The sequence below is a fragment of the Panicum virgatum genome, chromosome 2N, assembly GCF_016808335.1.
Source record: "Panicum virgatum strain AP13 chromosome 2N, P.virgatum_v5, whole genome shotgun sequence".
NCBI classification, from domain to species: Eukaryota; Viridiplantae; Streptophyta; class Magnoliopsida; order Poales; family Poaceae; genus Panicum; species Panicum virgatum.
The window spans coordinates 57,335,473-57,357,912 of record NC_053146.1 but is presented as its reverse complement, the minus strand read 5'-3'; the positions used below and the strand labels follow the sequence as shown (position 1 = coordinate 57,357,912).

The 22,440-nt window shown below is 43.3% G+C and overlaps 3 protein-coding genes across 6 annotated transcripts; all 3 read left to right on the top strand.

Moving 5' to 3' along the window:
* Positions 1–5,483: 5,483 nt before the first annotated feature.
* Positions 5,484–12,370, top strand: LOC120658308 (DNA-directed primase/polymerase protein). 2 transcript variants are annotated; one of them, XR_005668584.1, is made up of 15 exons: positions 5,484–5,922; positions 6,030–6,157; positions 6,228–6,397; positions 6,491–6,637; positions 6,832–6,883; positions 7,230–7,404; positions 7,579–7,638; positions 7,911–7,993; positions 9,018–9,227; positions 9,642–9,773; positions 10,359–10,491; positions 10,871–10,955; positions 11,294–11,401; positions 11,520–11,585; positions 11,671–11,766. XR_005668584.1 is itself a non-coding variant. In XM_039936559.1 (14 exons), the coding sequence occupies exons 1-14, from the start codon at positions 5,847–5,849 to the stop codon at positions 12,127–12,129; spliced, it is 1,851 nt and encodes a 616-aa protein (XP_039792493.1). In that variant the 5' UTR covers positions 5,606–5,846; the 3' UTR covers positions 12,130–12,370. The 2 variants fall into 2 exon arrangements, 1 of the variants encoding a protein (XP_039792493.1); XM_039936559.1 differs by lacking the exons at positions 7,579–7,638; positions 10,871–10,955 and adding an exon at positions 12,013–12,370 and having other exon boundaries at positions 5,606–5,922; positions 11,671–11,924.
* Positions 12,371–12,740: 370 nt separating this feature from the next.
* On the top strand, positions 12,741–19,190 carry LOC120658381 (tetratricopeptide repeat domain-containing protein PYG7, chloroplastic-like). 2 transcript variants are annotated; one of them, XM_039936656.1, is made up of 5 exons: positions 15,475–16,340; positions 16,470–16,561; positions 17,098–17,384; positions 17,949–18,095; positions 18,641–19,190. In XM_039936656.1, the coding sequence occupies exons 1-5, from the start codon at positions 16,267–16,269 to the stop codon at positions 18,920–18,922; spliced, it is 882 nt and encodes a 293-aa protein (XP_039792590.1). In that variant the 5' UTR covers positions 15,475–16,266; the 3' UTR covers positions 18,923–19,190. The 2 variants fall into 2 exon arrangements, with proteins under 2 accessions (XP_039792589.1, XP_039792590.1); XM_039936655.1 differs by lacking the exons at positions 15,475–16,340; positions 16,470–16,561 and adding an exon at positions 12,741–13,027.
* A 1,284-nt stretch (positions 19,191–20,474) lies between these two features.
* LOC120658447 (protein CURVATURE THYLAKOID 1B, chloroplastic-like) lies at positions 20,475–22,379 on the top strand. 2 transcript variants are annotated; one of them, XM_039936728.1, is made up of 6 exons: positions 20,475–20,779; positions 20,860–20,957; positions 21,046–21,132; positions 21,226–21,288; positions 21,386–21,423; positions 21,991–22,379. In XM_039936728.1, the coding sequence occupies exons 1-6, from the start codon at positions 20,683–20,685 to the stop codon at positions 22,049–22,051; spliced, it is 444 nt and encodes a 147-aa protein (XP_039792662.1). In that variant the 5' UTR covers positions 20,475–20,682; the 3' UTR covers positions 22,052–22,379. The 2 variants fall into 2 exon arrangements, with proteins under 2 accessions (XP_039792662.1, XP_039792663.1); XM_039936729.1 differs by lacking the exon at positions 21,386–21,423 and having other exon boundaries at positions 20,512–20,779.
* The last annotated feature ends 61 nt before the right edge of the window (positions 22,380–22,440 follow it).

Below are 22,440 nucleotides of genomic sequence, written 5' to 3'. Positions count from 1 at the left end.
TCGTATCACCCTATGCCGCCACCAGGAGGATATGAAGGAGCTTCTTCCTATCCACCACCACCACCTCCTCCAACACAGGGTACGTACAATAATTTGTACGGAATTGCATTCACCTATTGAATGTTGCTTAATTTTTTTTTATCTGTAGGGTGGTCTGAAGACAACGACGCGACCTCCTTGGACGACTTTACACGGTTGTTTGCTACGCCTGTCCAGGACGATGATCCCAGTTTGCATACACCTGTGGCTCTATTACGCCGTCCTGCCAGAGACGTGAGGCCACCGGAACGTCATAGCTACCCTACAGATCATGTACACGCACAACGTAAGAGAGGTCGGAATGATAGGGGTGGTTAGTTGTTGGCACTTGTTTCACTATTGTTATTATGGATTGTTTCGACTGTTCGGATTATGGTTGTTTATGATTGTGGTAGTTTACTTGTCATTTGTTTCTATAGATATTATTGATGTGAACTTGTTATATTTGTGGGTTCCATAATGCTCGTGAAATAAGGGAAGTTCTTGCGAATTTATTCCATGATTTAACGAAGGACAAGTTAGGTGCGGGAGGAGTTAGCGGCCGAGATCCCGCCGACGATGATAACGACTACCGCATACAGAGTAAACTTCGTGACACGCTCGTATAGCTCAAAATAGGGATCATAGTGTATCTAGCTGCGAGTACGAGATCACAGATTGCCATTGCTCAGCACGGCGATCACGGGTTTCCCATATGTCGCATTATTTGCTCAGACAAACGTGACAAAAGACGACAGCCCAATAGCAGTGCATTTTCACCATTTCAAAAAGATGTGACAACACGGCAACCACACCAGCTCACCTTCAAAGCAGTCTCTCGGGCGAGGACGATGGAACTGTCATTCTACCGCGAAGGTTTGTGGTGTGTAGTGGGGAAGGCGGCATCTAGGTACGATCGACCAAGCGGCAGCGATGCAGTGCTGTGAGTCTGCATGCACTTAGATGCTCTGCATGCACAAAGATGCATCGAGTAGCCAGTTCGAGAATTGAATCTAGCATTTTCAGTGTTCGGTCAGCTAGCCTCTTCACTGTGTTGTCATGTAGGCTTTTCAGGTGCATTTACACTCCACACTCCGGGTATCAGACTTTTGTGCGCCTATAAATACTCCGAAGTTTGTGAACTCCCAGCAGCACTCAAACACCAAAGCTCATTGTATACCCAATGTCTGGAGGTGGGTTTAGCGGGAAAAATTACTACGATTTTGGGAAAGTAAAAGGGGGGAGAAAGGGAGACCCTATAATATGGGAGGGGCCTCTTGGACCTGATTCCTTTCCGGAACTAGTGTTTGAGTTTCCGCCACAGCACAAGAGTGAATTTACCAATGAAACTCCTCTTCGACAATACGATAACCGTAGAGAACCATGGCAAAAATGCAGACATGGTGAGGACTGCTTAGTGCATATGTGCACCGACGAGATGGATGGCGGTCGGCGTTTCTTCAAATGCCCACACGCATGGGTAATACTCGGTTGTTTTATTTCTTTATCTTCATTGAGACACCTTACATGAAATTTATTTTGCAGTCTTCAGATGCTCCAGAAAACTGTGGTTTTACCAGGTGGGTCGATCCTGCACCAATTGATTTAGTTCAGGAGTTCGTCGAGTATCTCCAGATAAAGATCTTTGATCTGGAATGCAAGGTGAACCATTACGAGGAAGTGAGCGAGGGTAACAAAGACGACGAAGATGATGATACCAGCAATGCTGCCGCTTCACAGGATGAACCATGCACTATTCCTTACTGCAACTGCCCTTGTCACAAGAAGAAGGGCCCTGCCCCTCCGGCACCACCGCCTGCACCACCTGCAATGGGTGGATACTGCGGAGAAGGCTCAACGCAGTTTGCTACGTGGGGGTATGGCTACTAGGACTACCTAGTGGTAGTGACATGCTGCATCGTTGTGTTTGTTGTGTTTTTTTTAAATTAGCTAAGGCATGTTAGCTTAGTTCAGAATCTGTTTACCGTAGTTACAACGGGTTCTGCCATGCCACTGCATGTCTGATGTGTGTTTTATTAACATTGTATTATGATGTAATTCCTATGGTTTACATTGTGTAATGCAGTTTTTAGTTCTTAATTCTTACCGTTATATTTGATGTGTGGTTCATAGTATTCTAGTATCCTGAAAAGGTCCGAAAATATTAAAGGCAAGTTCGAAGATTCACTAATTGCTTGTGCGTGCATGGCACCTCGACGCCGTGATCTGTGGCGCCAAGACGTGTTATCTCGGCGCCACATATTACGGCACCGACCCCAGGGTCTATTTCTGCAAAAAGTTATAAAAAGGGCACATATGTGAAATTATTTCGCGAAAAAGACTAAATTACAAAAATTACGGCAGGTCGCCCTGCAAGCGGGTGGCCAGGGTGTAACATCCCAGTTTTCATCACGATTAAGGGGGAGTGTTGAAATTTATAATGCAAACTTCTAGAAGGTTCTATAAAAATAAGGATAAACCATGGCGTAATTTTGTTCACCATGACAAGGTTCTAGAATGTTCCACAAAAATCATAAGAAGACAAGAAGCTTGGATATTTTCTTGCCATGGTAAAATTTAGAATTTTCTAGAATTAGATATTTGTAGGGAACTTAGATATTTGTAGAGAACCTCCTAGAGTGTGACATGTGTCACTCATCCAAGAGGGTATGGGTGCCTATATAAGGAGGGTGTCATCCCTTGCCATGCCATACTACTCCACTCCATCCCACACACATCCAAGGGCATGGTAGAAGTGAGCATAGGTAGAGTGTGCTAGGTGTGTGTTCCTTTGTTGCTTCAATAAGGTAAGCGTCTTTATAAGTGTTAGTCTCCCGGTTAAATTTAAGTACTTAGTGTATAAGTTGTGATCCATCGAAGGTTGGCTCTGCCACCCGGGATCACAAAAGGGTCTGGGCTTCATCGAAGGTTGGCTCTGCCACCCGGAAGCCAGCTTCATCTGTTGGTAGGCTCTGCCTCCCGGAAGCAAAAGGCGGCTCTGCCATCAAAAGGACCCGGTACACTAAGTAACTAGAAGCTGACCGACTCTGAATTGAGTTGGTGTAGGTCCTCAACTTAGTAGGGCTGCCTCAATCACTAAAATAAAACTTATGTTGCAATTAAACTAGTAACGTAAAATAATACTAACGTTATACGAGGTATTACATAACTACTAGGTAAACTATTTTATACTCTTGCCTTGCGTTAGTACATTCATTCCCTCTAGTAACCAGCATACGCATGCTTGCACCCACGACAAAAATCATCTCGTCTCTTTCCATAAAAGCCTCTCAAGTCACCGTACCATGCCATAATTGCAAACAATCATGACAGCGCCTACCTCCTTTGCCATAACTTCATCATTCCCTGGAAGCCATAGAGTACCCACACCATTGACCTTGAAAAGACCCGTCATGGCAGCACCCACCTCGCTAAAAAAATCGGGGTCGCCACGAACAGTGCCGGCCGAGATCTTTTTTCCGCCGAACCACCTCACCCGCTCGCCCTCGCTCGCGCACGCGCGACACGCCGGCCCCACGACAGGACCGCGCACTACCGCCGGCACCATGCCGTGCCGCCCACCCCCACGTCCCCACCTCGCCCACGCCGTTGCAGCGCCCTCGCCGGCTTTGCCGCCTCGGCGCTCGCGCCTTCAGCACTGCCACTGTTCGCGTTGACGACGAGTTGCCACAGCCCACGCCGTCACCGTCCTTGCGCAACACCGCTCCTGCTCTCCTCGCCTATAAAAGGAGGAAGGCCGTGACGAGCCCCGTCACCAGCCCAAGCACACCGAGCCACTTCGCTCCGCTAGCTGAACCACTCCTCCCGAGCCCAGCTCACTCACGAAACGAAGCTCCAACAATTGATCCTCTTCCTCGAGCTGTTCCGCGCCAAGGTGAGATGGCAGGCAGCTTCCCCGATCATTAACTCCACAACAAAGGCCCAAAACACCCACCAGGCCGTGAGCACTTAATCCAAAACATTCTACCAATCAATACTGTAAACTCAAAATCTCCTTCATATCAACTCCTTTTCACGTAACTCTTTTTCCTCCTATTTTCATCTCCATTTGAGCTTATTTTATTGCTTGCTTGTGTTTGTTTGCCGGTTGTGCCGTTCTCGCCCGTAGATCACGGAGTGACCGAGGAGGAGCCTGCCAAGGAGCCTGAAGACCCGTACCACGAGCAGGAAGCCGCCGCCGACGACGCGTACGCAAGCGAAGGCAAGTTTCGTCGACCCCTACGTGAGCGGTTGCATCCATGTGAGGACGGTTAGCTGTAGCCTGGGTCTAGGATCGATTACATATACCAGTACTTGAGTGATTGAGTGTGCTCATGCATGCATCTGAGTAGTCATGCATATCCAGAACTGAGAATAGGATACGAAGGGATCTGGCTAAGACCAGGGCAGCTGGGTATGCTGGAGCCGGCGCTACCGTGGTGGTAGACTGGCAGGTGAGTGCTACCGTGGTGGTAGGCTCGAGTTGACATGTTGAGGGATGGTTGCTGCCCTGGTGAACCATAAGGACCGAGTTGTTTTGACATCTCACCTAGCTTACTTTAGTACGACCACAGGTTCCGGTATGGGCCGGACTTAGCCTAATCCCACTGGTTAGCCTGACGGTCGCAGAGATGGTTTACGGGTATAGACCATTGGGGTCGGGGCCCGAGGGTTTGTGCGGCCGGGCTGGGGCGTGATCACGGCTGGGTGTCGGCTATGTCGGTTGTCCGTTCGGACAGCCGAGCGTGTGGGTACAGTGTACGACCTCTGCAGAGTGTATAATCCATTCGAATGGTCCGTGTCCACGGTATGGACAGGCTATGGTGTGGTCCTGACAACTAGTGAGCTACCTATTGTGGGTGTGTCGGGAAGGGTTGCATACCATTAGTTGCATTGTTAGTAGAATGTGCTTATTATGTGTCGTGCATGTCATTTCCCCTCCCGTAGGGTGAGGTGGAGCTTGCTGAGTACTTTTGTACTCACCCCTGTTGATTTTTCTCCAGAGGATCCTGACTTTGTGCCAGAAGACTACGAGTAGATCGTGTCCGCACCCAAGCTGATCGAGTGGAGCCGTGATGGATGAAGAGCTAGTCCTGCATGTCGCTATGCTAGTTGTTATCCTATGGTTGTTCTGTGTAGCTTTGTGTTGTCACTTTACTCCTCATGTACGTGTTAAATAAAGCTCTGTATGACTCTGGACTCCACTTGATGTAACATGTATTATGCCGGAGACCTTATTCGGTAATTAATACATGATTTAACCTTGATCTTCGGGTCGGGGCGCTTCACAGGGCCGGCCGCCCCGCTGCCGGGCGACCGGCCCCAGGGACCTGCGCGCAATTTTTTCCGCAAATTGTTTTTAGAAATGCCCCTGCTGCCCCGCTGCCGGGTATATTCCTGTAAATTTCCAAATCGAAAATATATATTTTTTGTAAAAAACGAAAATAAAAAAACTGCTCTATTCTCCTGAATCTCCGCTCTTCCCAAGCACAGGACAGCAAGCGGCCGGAACGAGTGTACCCTCGGTCCCTCCTAGAGCACATAGCTAGCAGACGGCCGGCGGCCAACGAGCCACCCCCCCCCCCCCCCCCCCCCCCCCCAGACCTCCCGCCTCCCTGCGCGACAACCGGTGTTCTTTTTCCTGCCCGACCTCCCTCCCCTTCCACTGCTGCCTCACCTTCCCATCCTACCTGCGCTTCTCAACAGGCAGCTGCGACGCGGAGCACTGCCGGGCGGCCGGGCGGCGGCCAGAACGACACCCCCCTCCTCCGGGTCCCTCCCACCCAGACCAGCGCGGGCGAAATCTAACCCCAATCGAGTGCAGGGCGATGGCGGCGGCCTACAATCCCAAGGACGACGTCGACCGCCTCTTCGCCTGCTTCAAATGCGGCGTCTCCCCTCCCCGTACGCTAATCCCCTCTCTCAAAATTTGCTGTTTTTGTTTTCCCGTTTTGCAATGTCTCCGGATTCTCACTGTCGGTGATTCCGCCCGCCTTTTCGATGGCCTCCAGAGTCGGCTTTCAGGGAGAGGCCCCTCCAGCGGAGCAAGAAGTCGCGGGTTTCCCCCGTGCCGGGGATTGCCGGTAGCGGTGGCGGGAGCTCCTCTTATGCTCCCACGCCAGACGCCGCGGTGGAGAAGGTGAGGTCGAGGCATTTCCCTGTTCCTGTTTTCCAGACCTAAGAAAACTGAGGCTTTCTGCGCTTCCTAGCATGGCGCGCCGTCGTCGACGGGGATCAAATTTACAGGCCGCAAGCAGATGTGCCCAATTATGTTCTACAGTTCACCACAAGGCGTCCCGGTGAAGAAGCCACTCAGCCTCTTGAGGCTGCTGCGTGAGATCCGCATTGATCTGAAGAAGGAAACCGACTTGATCCCCAGGTGTGGAATTTAGTCCACTGGCCGCACTGGCTCTGGTTGCTAGCACATAATGCTCGTTTTGGCCTGAGTCAATGTTTGTTGGGGGCTATACAGGGATGTTGTTTGGGCTACATTTCCTAGGCAAGAGGAGGCGATCAGGTTCTCCAAGGCACATGCGCATGCCAATGTCTTTAGCTATCAAGATCATATGACCGGGACAAGAAGGTTCCTTGTGTCTACATACGACGAGTTCTGGAGAAGGTCGACTCCTTAGTTAACTGCATCTCTTGCATGCCATTTCGCTTCTTGTTTGCGTGTGCATAACCACCCTCTTGCAGTTGAAAATGGGTCCGTTACTTCGTAGCTAACTTGAAGTTTTATTTCTTTTCCCTAAATGGCCAGCCATTTGTACAACCTGCACTTAGTCGCCGCTCCTTATTGCTGTATTCTTGCAGGTACAATGATATGGATTCCAAGATTCGCCATCACTATGAAGTTATCCAGGAGGTAAGCCATCGTTTGTTGATTCTGTGTTGAAATGGTCATAAATTATGTGTTGCACCTTGCACGGTATCTTGCAAGTAAATCTTTTTTTCTCAAATGGGGTTGATCTATTCCTGTATGGCTGGATCTCATGTGGTCAAGAAGTAAAAGAAAAGATTGGTAAAGCACGTAAATGTCATTGAGCTTCGTTTATGGTGACTATATTCATTGAGTTGGTAAATTGTTTCAAAAGAATTCTTGCTTTTACTTTGTAATCTGTTTCAGCAGGCATGGGTTATATTATCCTGTTAAAATATAGTGTTATCTTTTAACTGTCATGTCCGTTCTAACACCTTGATTGTTTCTACAGGGTTCACCTTGCCACATTTACTTTGATCTCGAGTTTGAGACAAGATTGAACAAAAAGAGGGATGCAGATGAAATGGTCGATATGTTAGTTGCTGTCACATTCAGTGCCTTACATGACAAATATTCTATTGAAGGTCACGAAGAGTGGATCACAGAGTTAGACTCATCAACTGAAGGTGTCTCAATTATCCTTAGTTTGATTCAAATAATCTAGTCTGGTGCAATTCAAAAAAAATGCTATTAAAATTATAGTTGGAATCTGACAATATGGAGCATGCCAATTCGAATTTATTGAAGTGACTTATCTCTAATTTTTAGTAAATGTGGAATAATTTTAGTTTATAATGCAGTTTGGTACTGTTATGATTCATTGAATCGTATGCTACATGGTGAACTTCAGTTATAGCTAAGTAAGTGGCATACACTGATTTGCTAGGAAGTCACTATTGCTCAAGTCTTATTTTTATGCAATTTATAGTTCACACACATCTGTTCCATCCATCTGGTATTCATGTTAAAATTGAAGAGTGGAGAAAGCAAATATGTTTCAAAAGGGGAGCGAAGCTGAAACAATTTTCATTTTACAAAGTGTTTCTATTATTGCCATCTTCATAGTATTTTACATTACCTTTTATACTGCTTAATGGTAATCACATGACAACTATTATCCTTCTCTTCTTAGAGAAATTTTCACGCCATCTAATCATTCGTATACCCAAGACTGCATTTAAAGACAACTCCCATGTTGGTGCATTTGTCTCTGAGGTATTATTCAGTCATGATCTCCATTTTTGTTGACATCAGAAAATATGTTAGTTCTGCCGCTACTGTTGATTTACTGGTTATATTCAAGCACACAACAGTTTTAAAACTTCTTTTGAGCAGTATTTGGATATAATGTAGCAAAATTTAACAGCATGGAAGCCAAAAAGTTTTACTGTGGATTGCGTGTTGCATTATTGGTAGACTCTAGAATAGAGTATGCATGTTGCATAATGCAATAAGACCGCATCTTAGACACAAAACAATCATGATAACATAACAATAAAACAGTTTTGTAATATCTAGCCTCTCTTCATCCACTAACGGAGATGAACTGATGCCTTTATTTCTCTCTCCATTTCCCCCTCTCTTGATCAATGCAGAGCAACTTGTTTGCCCTTATTCCTTTAAAAGATAACTTGTGTGTGCACCCACATTATTGGAGAAAGGATTCGAAATGGAAGGCATCTAGATTATTGCCTACCAATCATGTAAACCTGAGACCTCCACAGTAGGGGTGTCCCCTACTCCTGCTACACACATTGTTTACTCCTGCTACGCACATTGTTGTGGTATAGTCGTATAGATAGTGGATACGCTGTAATTGCTGCCTGTATGCTGTAGTGTGCTTTCTAAATTAATGCTGTTTTAAGAAACTGGGTATTTCTTTAGGGTTATTGCATATTCCTAATTGCTCACTAAAATAGCCATATAAAAAAATCATCGATTATTTTTTTCGTTTGATCTTTATTGGTTCTCTTGTCCTCAAAGAAGAGCCAAGAATGGCTCCTAACTTGTCTGCAGTGTTGTGGAGCTGTTAGGAGGAGGATTCATGTTATATCTGTGTTAAGGACCTTTGGAGGAACTGTCACATTTCTCCAATAGTGTTTCTGCTTTTTAAATCTACATCCATATAAAAATTACAAGTAATTATCTTTGGACTGACTGTGTTTCAATCCATCTTATCTTGAAATAGAAATAAAACATTGTTTTGGTTTCTGAAACGAAGTTTTATTCTTCCCTACAGGTTTGTTCACAAATTGCAGCTCAGCGTGCAGCCAATCCTGACCTTGATAAACTGTATATTACAAAAGAGGGCTCTACAGGTCCTGTCGATCAGCTCTTTATGGATACTGCTGTTTACACTCGTAATCGTTGTTTTCGTTTGGCTTTCTCATCGAAGTCTGGGAAGAAATCATTTCTTGTGCCTAGCAGGCGCTTCAAGTGCAAGGAAATGGTGAGCTCTTGATCACACATTATTTTTGTTATGAAGTGATTACACTTTTGAGTGCCAAAGCTAAACTGAATCTGTTTATATATAATTCCCTCTTATTGTTTTGCAATAGTTTCGTAATAATGTTCTAAAGTTTCTATGAGGCCTTTTGCCTTAATTCTGGGCTGCATCAGACAATTCAGGTAGAAGTTTGAACTTCTATTTCTATGCTTGCAGGAATATAAAACATGCTCAGTAGATGCAGTATTATAATGAAACATGTAATCTCCGGCTTCCTGTTTCTTTCCTTTTTTGTTATGTTATTATCTCTGTCATGTAGCAGTCAATAGTCTTCTATATATGTTATTATATTGGAAAGCATACGCGATTATATCTGTATCACTATTGCATTCTGACATTGTATTCTAATTGTCACAGGATGATAAAGATGTCTTTATGGAGTCACTTATTTGCAGATTAGATGATAATTGTGATAAACTTTTGATATGCAAACTGGACTTGGAATGCAAGAAAACATTGCATTTTGACTCTGAATTCAGTATGCCTCGAGTAAGTAATTGCAATTTGCATCAGAGCATTATATTTTTCCTGCTAGTGTACTTTTCTGAAATAAATAAATAATCTGCAACTACTGAAACTTCAAGTATGACTGACTTACTGAAATCATAATGCTATGTTACCTATATGTTTCCTACATCTATATATAAGACAAATGTGAGATCCAAGGCAAAGGTACTTCAGTTGCCTAAGGGTTATGGATCTTTTTGTTTATCAGCAAACATAGAAAAGATCTAAAAATATCTCATCAATCAAGAGAGACAAAAAGAACCTACATGTTATGCCCCTTATTTGTGTGGGGCCAGTAAACCTAAGAAAATACAGCCTGAAAAGGCCAGAGCCTGGCCGTTGCTGATTTTGGCTTCAATAATGTTGAACACTATGTTCAGAACTTGTCCATATTGTAGTTTGAAAATTTGAAAGTATGTTGGTGTATACATGATGTCATACAGTTGACCTTTTTTACTGTCCTTGAGAGGTACCGAAGTGCTCTGCATTTTTTCTCTTAAGAAAATGAATCAACTTTTAGCATATGCTAATTTTGTATCTATTTTTTCTGTATTTTGCCATGGCCAGATTCAAGGAAGGAACAAGGAACCCATTGCTACTTATCGAAGCGACTTTCCTCATGAATACACCTATGGAAAATCTCCCTTTCCAGCTTTGGATGGCTTTATTGAGTTTATTGCTTCTTTTGAAAATGTGTCAGGTTGTTAGTCTTCCTCGTAATTTTCTTTTTTCTTTTGCAGGTCTCGTATTTGTCTTTCTATTTGTTCTGATAGTCATTTATATTTCTAATGTGTGTTTATGTATACTCCAGAAGACATTTTGCCATGTTTGTTGCCTTAGACCTTTTCGAATTTTGTAATGGATGTTCATGTGCATAACCATGTTATAGAACTTAGTTTTACATTATAGCATTACATTAGCTGTGATATAGTTTCTTTCTGTTTCTGAAGGCTAGGAATGGTAAGCTCTCAGGCTTGTTTTCAAATATCAGAATTCCTGAAATAGAACAACTGATTTATACCACTTTCAAATGCAAATCTGGCCCGGACACTGCTGTGCATTCTTGTAATTACCTGCAGTTACTTGAACACCTCCAAAATTTTGTGGAGTCAGATACCTGAATCCAAGTTGCATTCCATCAGATTCAGATGTATCCATGTCCAGGTGACATCTTGTCCAATATCTTTGTTTTATTTCCTTATTCCTTTTTGCCAAAACTGGATCCGAGTTGGATTTGGACACCTTTGTGTTTTCACGTACAGACTTGTCTAGAGCTGTCTTGTAATCAACTTCGTCATTGTCTGTACCCAGGCCTCCTAAAAAATCTTCCGAGGAATAAAAAATGTTGATCAAATAGTATATTGTATTGGCATGTTTATACTGTATTTGCATAATGTAATGTTGAATGCAAATAAATCCTTCATCCTATGATGTGCTACTTTTCAATAATGGGATAATTGGATATACATTGTTACCTGAAACATGCATTCATTTCACTGCAGGAAAGATTCGTTCCTGGTACTGGTTTTCACAGTATGGTTTGATGATTTATAGCATGTCAAGGAGCAGGTACTGTGAGCACATTGGAAGAGAGCATAAGAGCAATCATGGTAACAATAACATTTAAAAAGCAGCAATAACAATTTTTCCCTGCAACATCAGCTGTTTCAAATACTGTACTATTTCTTGCTCACGTTAGCTAATCACCAGTTATGTCAAATGCACCAGTGATGTACATTGTTGATTTCCAAAGAGCAGCGTATTACCAAAAGTGTTATGACCCTGATTGTCAAGGTAAGCAAGGAGCATCCATGCATTGATTTTGATTCCCAGTTCACAGATTATCTTTTTTTTTCATAACATCAATGCTTTGGAGTAGGTTATCATTCTCCATTGCGTCCTGTACCCTGGGATGTGATGCCTAAACTTAGCTCTATAGTGGAGTCAGCCAAGACAGAATATCAGGGTGAAGTTGTAAAAATCAATTTCGACGACAGCAGCAGGAATGTGTGTTATCTGTCTGATGGTAAATCTGTCATGGAGAGTCATGAGGATCCTGGTTGGTGGGAAGAAGCTGCAAAATTTGCCGATAGCATCGAGAACATCGGGCACACGTCTGACCTGTGTAACTTGGTTAGTAGTCCTCTTGGTTCTCGGTTGTTGATTTTGCCGTGCTCAGTCTGCCCAGCTGTTATAGCAATAGCTTTCCACGTATTTGCAGGATGATGATGATGATGCAGACTTCTGGATGAACGCAGAAAAGATTATGGAGCAAATTGAGCAACAAAAAGGATCACAGAGCAATACATCGGGTTTCCGGCAGTCGCATTGCTACTGAGCACGTCCATGCTTTTCGTTGCTGCCCTGGAGCCTAAAGCTAGCTTAATATGTAGTTTCGGTTTTGTGGATGTAGCTGTACCTCAACGGCGGTGCAATGCAGCACATAGAATATTCAAATAAATATTTATTTTAGTAGAAATTTGCAACAATTGGTGGCAAATTGTGAAAATTGTGATGTCGAAGCATCCAAAAGCTGACATTTTTTCTGCCAAAGGGGAATTGTACTGAAATCTGCCAAATTGTGGGAAACACCCTGATACAAAGGATCTTTATCTACTTATACAACCATGGATGCTCCCTTCACCATCTTCATCGCTGGCAACTCAGGCGATCGCCAGAGCCTGGTCGAATCCACCTCCTTCCTCATCAAGGGACTATGAAAGAACACCGGCGGTTACATAGATGAGAAGGGGAAGGGAAGAACTCACCGTCATGTTAAAAGAATGCAATTTCCGGAACTCATCCATTGACTGTAGCCTGTAGGTTTCTTGTAGTTGGAAGTTAGCGAGTGACGGTTATGCTATGGCAACGGTTGGATCCCAAAGCGAACGGCTCAGATGTAGTGGCGGGACAATAAACGGTTGTGGTCTAAGCGGCGCGCAGCAGGCCTATCTTCCAGCTCGGGAATCCCATCCTCCTCGGCTCGGCCATGGCGCGCCTGCTGCTCTTCCCGTCGCAAGCGTGGGTCGATCCCGACCTCCGCCTCCACTCGGTGGCGCCCTCGTCGGCCTCCAAGCCTCCCGCGCACAGCCAACACGGTGGTCGCGTCTTTATCGCCCGCGTTGCAGAGCGCGTCTCCAGGCCTCCTCCTGCCGGAGCTCGCCGCCTCGGGCTCCTCTCCGCTGTCCGCCGACACCCCCTTCCTGGCCTCTGCTCGAAGGAGGGCGCTTTTCTTGGTGAGCAAGCCCAGCTTGTAGGGTTTTCGTACGCGCGGAATGATAACTTCTTTTGCTTGGAGCTACCAAGTCCTTCAATATTTTGGAGTCTACAGAGTTCTGTTCCATTTTTAGATGTCTTTTATTCTTACATATGAAAGTCACTTAGAAGGTCGTGGAATCTTCGTTACAAATGCCTGTCTCCAGATAATTTAGTCTTTAACTTGACCATGATGCCTGCTAATTCTAACTACAATGGAATGAACGTCTAAGAATAAAGGGTGGGTTGTAAATGTCTAAAGAGTTAAAATGTTGCGCAAGTAAAGCTTCGTTGAGCTTGCATTGGTACGCCTATGCGCCCAATGGATGCTTGTTTTGTTGCTTCTATCTTCATTTACTAGAATAACCATTTTACACCATGTCTTAGCTTCAATTCAATCTTAATTTGGGTTTGTTTCTTTGTTGCTAAGGAAGGCAGATCACTAACCAGTAGTGGCGGATCTAGACTTTAAAAATTGGGTGTACATGATCTCTAAAATATTTTTTTACTTAATCATATTCTAAACTAATATCATCTTGGCTAGTTTGAAACATATATTATTTTACAAACCAAAAATCATTACTTAAACATACATTCTATTTCTCTTTAGACAATAGCTTCTCAAGATCAAATAATTGAGATTTCACGTCTTGTGTATGGTCGTCTAGTACTCTATTTATAGCTTATGTTAGTTATTACATAGTTAGCATATAAAATATCTATTAATATGATATTTTGCTCCACTATATGATTTAATGTGTTGTAGGGCATATTTTCTAATACTTAGGTGGAATAAGATTTGTTTAGCTGGAACAATTTGTTATAATCCTAGCAAATATGCCAGTGCATTGATACGGGTAATACTATGAAGCATTTATTAACCTTATCGGTTTAAATATCGTCATGGTATAATTAAATTTCACATGACAACATCTCGTTCAAAATCCTTTCAAATAAAGTTTTGACCTCTAACACTTCTTAACACTTTCATACATGCCACCTATCCTCCTTCCTCAAAAAATCTCCCTACCATCATTCACAATGCTGGCTGTCGTGACCTTAACTTTAGCAACGACCACCCACCATATTAGCATGCGTGCTCGCCCCGATATTGTGATCTGATGATCTGTTGATTTACACCTGCTGACTTGCTGAGCATTCACCGGTTCATCCCTATCTCTAATTAGGGTTACTATAAAAGCTCAAGACTCACGCGCTAAAAACTCAATTCAAGCTAAGATACACTTGGAATCAAGCCAAGCTTGGACCTAACCTGGAGCTTGCGAGCTCCAACGATCCAAGATTGAGTATTCGATGAAGCTTGAATATTTCAGTTTTGTGTGGTATATGCATGCACCCTGCTACCTCTATTAATTAAATTTCCGACCATCAACAACAACAACAATAACAACATAGCCTTTTTTCCCAAGCAAGTTGGGGTAGGCTAGAGATGAAACCCGAAAGAAATAAGTTCAAGGTTCAGCCACATTGATAGCTAGTCTCCAAGCGCTCTTATCCAAAGCTATCTCTTTAGAGATATTCCAATCCTTAAGGTCTCTCTTAACCAACTCATCCCATGTCAGTTTAGGTCTACCTCTACCCCTCTTTACATTATCGACCCGCTCAAGAACCCCATTACGCACCGGCGCCTCAGGAGGCCTTCGTTGGACATGTCTAAACCATCTCAGCCGATGCTGAGTAAGTTTCTCCTCAATTGGTGCCACCCCGATCCTATCCCGAATAACTTCGTTCCGGACTCTATCCCTCCTTGTGTGCCCGCAAAACCACCGCAACATCCGCATCTCTGCTACACTCAGTTGCTGCACATGTCGCCTTTTTGTAGGCCAACATTCAGCACCGTATAACATCGCCGGACGAATTGTTGTCCTATAGAATTTGCCTTTTAGCTTTTGTGGCACCCTCTTGTCACAAAGGATGCCAGAAGCTTGCCGCCATTTCAACCAGCCAGCTGAAATTCTATGCCTAACATCTTCATCAATGTCGCCATCCTTTTGTAGCACCGATCCTAAATACCGAAAAGTATCCTTCTAGACCACCACTTGCCCATCTAGACTAACGTCTCCCCCCTCATGCCTAGTCGCGCTGAAATCGCACATCATGTACTCGGTCTTGGTCCTACTAAGGCTGAAATTTCCGACCATCGAAAATTTAAATAATATAGCTGGAGGCTAGAGCCTTGCATTAGTTAGTGAGCTACTATGTTGCACAAGCTAAAATATGTATAATACTCACTTTATTTTTTTTGATAGTTCTATTTTATCTTGGTACAATAATCAAGGAGAAGAATCTAGCTTATTATCTCATTAATCACGACTTCTTGTTTTCGATATTATTATATAGGTACACTAATATTTTTTCAAGAGAAGTTACTAAGATGTCCACTCCAATGGAATGAATAATTCAATTTAGAAATATGACTATTGAAAGATAATAGAGGGAATAAAGCTAAATGTCCAGATATGCTTCTCTTTCCATTTATTTATCGAATTAAATGCCTCTTTTAGATCAATCTCAGTACATAGCTTCATTACACACTATCATGAAGACGGTAAACTTAATAACTGAACCGGATGAGTGTTATGGGCATAAAACTTCTCTCACCTTCCATGAAACTCTCCATTCTCTCTTCTTGTAATGATCCTGACATATTACCAAATTTGCTGATGTGAAATAAAATTTAATGCCCATAAATTTTTTATTGAGAATAGCATTAATCGCGCGTCTTCTTACCTATCATCAATACTGCTACCGTGAAGCCATTCTGATATGGTCTTCATAAGAGTTAAATATCTTGGGCTCAGATCAACATCGGCTCGGGATCCTCTAGCTTTAGGTGGCAGGCTCGCTGGAGCTCGGCTCATTGACAGCCCTCACGCTCAGGGCTCAGCCGCTCAAGGGTTCATCTCCTCCCTCTGTTTCCCTTCCTCCTTCCTCCCTGTGCTGTCGAGCCGCTCTATTCGTATTCGACTCGAGCTCGGACCTTGGTGAGCTTATGGCTCGGCGCGATCTCAGGCTCTCATCGACGTCGGCTCGCGATGCTATCGAACTCCAGCTTTGAGGTGGCAGGCTCGCTCGAGCTCGGCTTACTGACCTTCCTCGGTTCCTCCTCAGGGCTCCGGCTCAGAGCTCATCTCTTTCGCCCTCTCCAGTTCCCCTTGTCTCGACTCTATCCTCCCTTGCTCTTCCTTCCCTGGTGGCGATGACTGGGCGAGCGGCGGCGCCATTTGTCCTGTCTTCGCCCAGCCCTTTGCTGGCGACGAGCGCATCCTCCAGGTATGCCCTCCCCTTCTCTTTCCTTCTGCTGTGAGAGACGGAGCACCCCAAACCCTAACAAAACTAATTGTATTCGGATCTGAATCCGGTTGCAATAGATTACCTACTAACTTCGATTTCGTTTGCAAGAATTATCGGGTGTACATGTGTACACCCACGTCCTATGCTGGGTCCGCCCCTGCCAACCAGAGGAGTCATTTTAACTTCAAAAAATGTAGATGGTAAGTTCCTACCAAACATTTTCAGAAAACATTACATATTGACCTCTTATGATAAGCATTTCAATATTTTGAAACTACATTATTAACAGTGTGCTGTTTAAGTGAGGATAGTCTCACTTGGGTTCTATGATTGTAAATGTATGCAAATGAGGCTAGCGATCTGTTCCTATGATTTCTGTCTTTTTTTATGATTGTACCTCATGAGCAAATGACAATAGATAAGAACACACTCATTGGTTAGTAACATCTCAGAAAGGGGAACAAAGAAACTTGACAAATGGTGCTAATTCAGCTAATGTAGATCTGATACTGCCCGTAGAATGGAACCTAGCTATAGGCAGCCCCCCTGTGTGTAGGAGAAAATAATGGGAACCTAGCTAGTCTCGATTGCATTTGATTATTTACCGAAATTTGATTGGCAAAGCCTGCCATTTAACATATTTTGTGAACTGCGTGGAGTTGTATAAGGTGTTATAATCAATTCTTTGCAATTGTTTTTACTGATATATGCTGTTTGATGTTCATTTATATACCAGAAGCTTTCTGTCACCCTTCAGACAAGGATAATAGAAGCAGGAATTTGCTTCTGCAATTCGGTGCACTTCCATGTTGCACTACAGTTTGGTTTACTACTGCACAATCAGCACATTCTAGTGTGGGAACAAAGTTAAATATGGTTTACGAGGTCGGAGAGCTGTTTGAGCTGGGAATTCAGCTGTCGTATCTTCTTATACTACTTGGTCTGCTTGGAGCTGGTACATTTTTTGTCATTCGTCAGGTTCTCGTTCGCAGAGAGCTTGATCTTTCTGCCAAAGAGCTGCAAGTAAGCCTCTCAAAAATTTGGTTTTGGTTGCATTGTAATATAGAGCTAACTTTTGCATTTAAAATGCTTCAGAAATGACGTGACCCTGAAGTGTAAAAAATTACTTTCATATAGATACTGCATTACATATTGACAGTGTGGATTAGAAAATAATACCATATCTTCCTTTCTGTACCACTACCAGAATTCTTTCTCAATCTTAAACCTGACTACTCCATCCATTCTTTTCTATTTAGCTTACTCTATAGAAAAGAAGGGAGTACCTCATTTAGGAAGAAACGAAGTTGCATGCTTTTACGAAATTGTAGTACTTTAAATATGTACATTGCACGCGAAATAATTGTAGTATTTAGAAATGGAGCTGATCTATTCCATGGTCATGGTTAAAATCCATATGTCATGGTAACAGAAGGTCATTGTTTGTGCTGATAGGTGGCCTGCTGTGGATGATTCTTAGAACATAATAAACTTGCCATCAAATTTCATGAGCTATTCTAATTTCATATTTATGTCTTATAATAATCTTTCTTGCGATTTACTAAATCCCACCAACATAATTACTAGGAACAAGTGAGAAGTGGTGATGCAAGTGCTACAGAGTATTTTGAGCTTGGAGCAGTTATGCTACGGAGAAAATTTTATCCAGCTGCTATCAAATATCTGCAGCAAGCAATTGAAAAATGGGACAGAGATGAGCAAGATCTTGCGCAGGTTAGTTATCCCCAACTACTTGGTAAATTTTCTGCATTTTAGAATCTAGCCAGGGGCCTGTATGCATTCTGATGGGCATCTGAACAGTTTCGATTGCTTTGTTGATATGTTACTTTGGTTTGTTGAGTTAATCACCATAAGCTGTAGAATGACTCTTTTACAGTACTCAAGAACCAATGCTCTGTATTAGTCAGTTTATTTTCTTGTTACTCATTAAAAGAATAATCTAGAAGCATCCAATATTATATACAGGCTGATCCTGTCAGGAAAATACGTATGTGCTGTGGTCAAAGTTGATTGTGTTAATACAACAGTCTTTAGAAAGTAAACTAAACAACTATTTATAAAGAATGTGCAACTCTTTTAGGCACAGATTGCTACTTCCAGGTGGAATCATACTCTGTGTAACATGTATTCCTTATCCTGATATTGTAACCTGAGTTAGGTACAAAATTCATGCTTATGGATTCAAAACAGTATAATCATGTCCAGGAAATATCTCATTTCACACGTGCTTTCTCAGACACTTTTGTTTTGTTGGTCAGGTGTACAATGCCCTGGGGGTCAGTTACAAGCGAGATAACAAACTGGACAAGGCAATCCAGCAGTTTGAGAAGGCCGTGGAGCTCCAACCAGGCTATGTGACGGCTTGGAACAACCTAGGCGACGCATATGAGCAGAAGAAAGACCTGAAGTCGGCCCTCAAGGCTTTTGAGGAGGTCCTCCTCTTTGATCCCAACAACAAGGTTGCAAGGCCACGCGTGGACGACCTCCGGCAGCGCGCCAGCATGTACAAGGGCGTGCCTGTAAAGTCTGAAAAGCGATAGCTGTATTCCCTTTTGGGGGTAAAATTGTGCATTACTGCATTTGTCCTGTCCCCATGGCGGAGTAGCAGTTGTTCAATTTTTGAACGGTAGCATTTGTAAACATGACGACTCGGCTCGGAATGGTGCCTGAAGAAAGGCAGATGTAATATGCATGCTTATCTTGTTGGAGCAATGCAGAATGTGCTGTAGGAGCCTGTGATTGTGTTCGCCTGTTGATCTGCTGTAAGATGGAAGTGGTTATCTGCAAAAAGCCGTTGAGGCGGTGACAGAGAGATTGCCCTGGAGAGCCTTACAAGGTTTCTGCAGCACTGTTGGGAGGTGCCATCGGGGTTTATAAGGCTAATTACAGTGCAAAGTTTCAATATACAATTACCAATAGTGATTACTAAGAGTGACATCATTAAAAGATTTTTTGAAACTATGGATGAAATTGGGTCTCCCAATGCATAGTTTCATTTTACGATTTCATGGCGAGTTATTGCACTCAATTATTATGAACGTGATTGGGTGAAATCAGATGAGAAGAAACTCTTTAGCCTCCGATGCTAGTTCATAGTCTTGGAAACTGTGTAATCCAAGTTTCATCTAGATGAATCCATTTCTTCTCTCTTTTCATAAATTTCTTGGTATGTCATCATTTTTGTTTATGTAGCACATCATTTAATGTGTATGGAATCTCTATGAAACTTGCACTGAGATTAGCCTAATGTTCATCTCATTCTCAAGGAAGCTACATATCTGTTTCTTAATGCATACTTTCTCCATCACATAAAAAGTACAGTACTTGTTTGAAAAAAAAACTACAAAAAATGTAATCAGAGATATTGGATCTCAACTACTTATCTAATTAAGTGGTCAGATTTAATTTGCATGCTAGAACTAACTGCATATGGCCAATAAAAGCATGAGAGTCTTTTCATGCTGATACTAATCTGTTCTTAAAAAAATTGGAATTACATTATTTATGGACGGAAGGAGCAGTTATAAATGGTTTTGGAGGTTTCTGGGCGTATTTATGCATGTTTAATCATGTTCATGTTTATATTTACATATGTGCTCGACCGAAGAGAGTGGTGCCAACTTCATTGGGAGCCGCTCTTCTTTGATACGGGGTGTCCTGAGTTCTCTGTAGTGATTTTTTTTTTACAAAATACACCATGTATATACACATGTGTCTACCTCTATGCAAAGTGCCAATGTGTTTATAAAAGAAGGAAATGTACTAGTACAAAGTTTTGAGATATGACGAAGGCTCCTAAATGTGGTTGTACTGCAAAAGTGTACGGTACTATTCTCTCCGTTTCAAATTATTAATCATTTTACCTTTTATAGATACGTCAATTTTACAATGCACCTACACATGATATATATTCAGACATATAAAAAACTATACATTTACAAAAATTAAAATAACTAATAATCTGTGATGGTACCGAGCGACGACGTCCTAGCCGAGTCGTCATCCGCTCGTGCCGGATGTATGTTTTCCCCCTTTGAAACTGCTGACAGACACTATCCGTAGGGCGATTCTCGACCCCACAACGTGTGGTGCGCGCCCCGCCCAAAATCCGCTCCCCCGCCGCTCCACCACATTCGCACGCCCGCCGTCGCTGTCGCGCGCTCGCGTCCCTCCCTCCGCCGCGCGCCTCGCCCCCTGCCCCCTCCCGCACAAAGCCGCCGTCGAGCCAGGCCACCCACCTGCTTCCTCCTCCCCGCGCACCACGTGATCTGCTCGAGCGCGCAGCTGCTGCCATCCCACCATGGCCACCGCCTGCCGCTTCGCCGCGCAGCTCGGCCTCGCCACGCTGCCCCGCGGCCGCGCACCCGCCGGCGTCGTCGTGGCCGTCGCCCAATGCGGTGAGATTGAGAACACCTTCCTCGCCGGTCCAGCCGCTTGCTTTCTCAGCTTCCTTTTTAATTAATAACATGTCAAGCAGGCTCCAAGGTCTCCAGAGGCGTCGCCGTCAGGGCGACGTCCGGCGGCGAGGGCGTGACGGAGGATGTGCCGGAGATCGTCAAGGCTGCCCAGGACGCGGTCAGCTTCCCTACGCCCTCCTCGCAGTAGTTTCCTTTCGAGTTGCTCCTGCGCAGTGTGCGTTACCGTGAGCGTTGTCTCTAGGCAGTGGGACAAAGTTGAGGACAAGTACGCCGTGGCCGCCATCGGCGTCGCCGCCATCGTCGCGCTCTGGACGGCGGCAGGGGCTCTCAAGGTACAGGACGAAGGCGACCTATATGTTTACCTTGCTCTTCACTTTAAGTTCACGTAGATAAAGTTATAAACATCCTATTTTGTGCGCACTCAGGCCATCGACAAGCTTCCTCTCCTGCCTGGTGTCCTTGAGATTGTTGGAATCGGCTATACTGGGGTAAGTTCTGAAGCAATTCTACTTGCATATATAGATTTTGTTGTGAGTTAATGATGAACTCCTTATATGAACATCTCTGGAATATGCGTTGCTGCAGTGGTTCACATACCGCAACCTCGTCTTCCAGCCAGACAGGTGAGACACACTGTTCTTGCAATCCTTTTTTAATTTTACATTACAACTTCGTCATGTAATCCATCTTTCTTCTTCTGCCAAGACCATATTATTGTTCCTTTTTTTTTCTGAACCATAAAAATTATCACAAGTAGGAAGTAAACCGTGGGATGATTAAGTTTCGTTTTGTTTTCAACCTATCACCTATCTAATAGCTTATCTTCTGAACTAGTACACTCTTCAATTAAAAGATACATATGTCTTGAATTGGGCCAAATTTACTCTTTCAGGACTCAGTTGATGACAATATGTTTACGTTATGTCATGAGACAAACGATGTAACAATTTTATGCTTAATTCTACTGAAAACTGGTTCAGGAATATTGTTGCAAACAGATGATCCTGTTATACAAATTGCTTTGCTATGAGCTTGTACCTGACCGATCGATTATCTTCTTGATGCAAAGCCATTATTTTTTTTAAAGAAGAACAATATTATTGCTACTATTCTTGCATAAAAATAGGAACTAGCTATAGTTTGGTATATTTTCTAATGCTTATCAAGTGTGATGTGCTGATGAATTACAGGGAAGCTCTTATCAGTAAGGTCAAGAGCACTTACAAAGAAATCACCGGGAGCAGCAGCTGATGAAGCATCATTTACAAGATGGGATCTGTAAGCAGATGCTAGAATTGCATCCGTGAGCACTGAACTGCCATGCAAGTGAAAGTGCTAACATTTGAGACTGGATCATGTACTGTTTCTGGTCCGTCCTCTGACTCAAGTCAGAGAGAAACCTTTGCTGATGAGTTAGTCGTTTGCTTATTTTGATGTAATATTTATAACATATACCAGTTCCTTTCCAGACTTCCGCGCACTGGGAAGCATCATATGAGATTGAAGAGGACATTGATTGGCTCGTTGCTTTTTAAACAATTCAGATCTATAATATTTTGGCTGAATGTTTCTGTACCAATGAGCATTGATATATCTTCTCTTAAGAAAGAGCATCGCTTTTTTTTTTTCCTTTCGTGGGA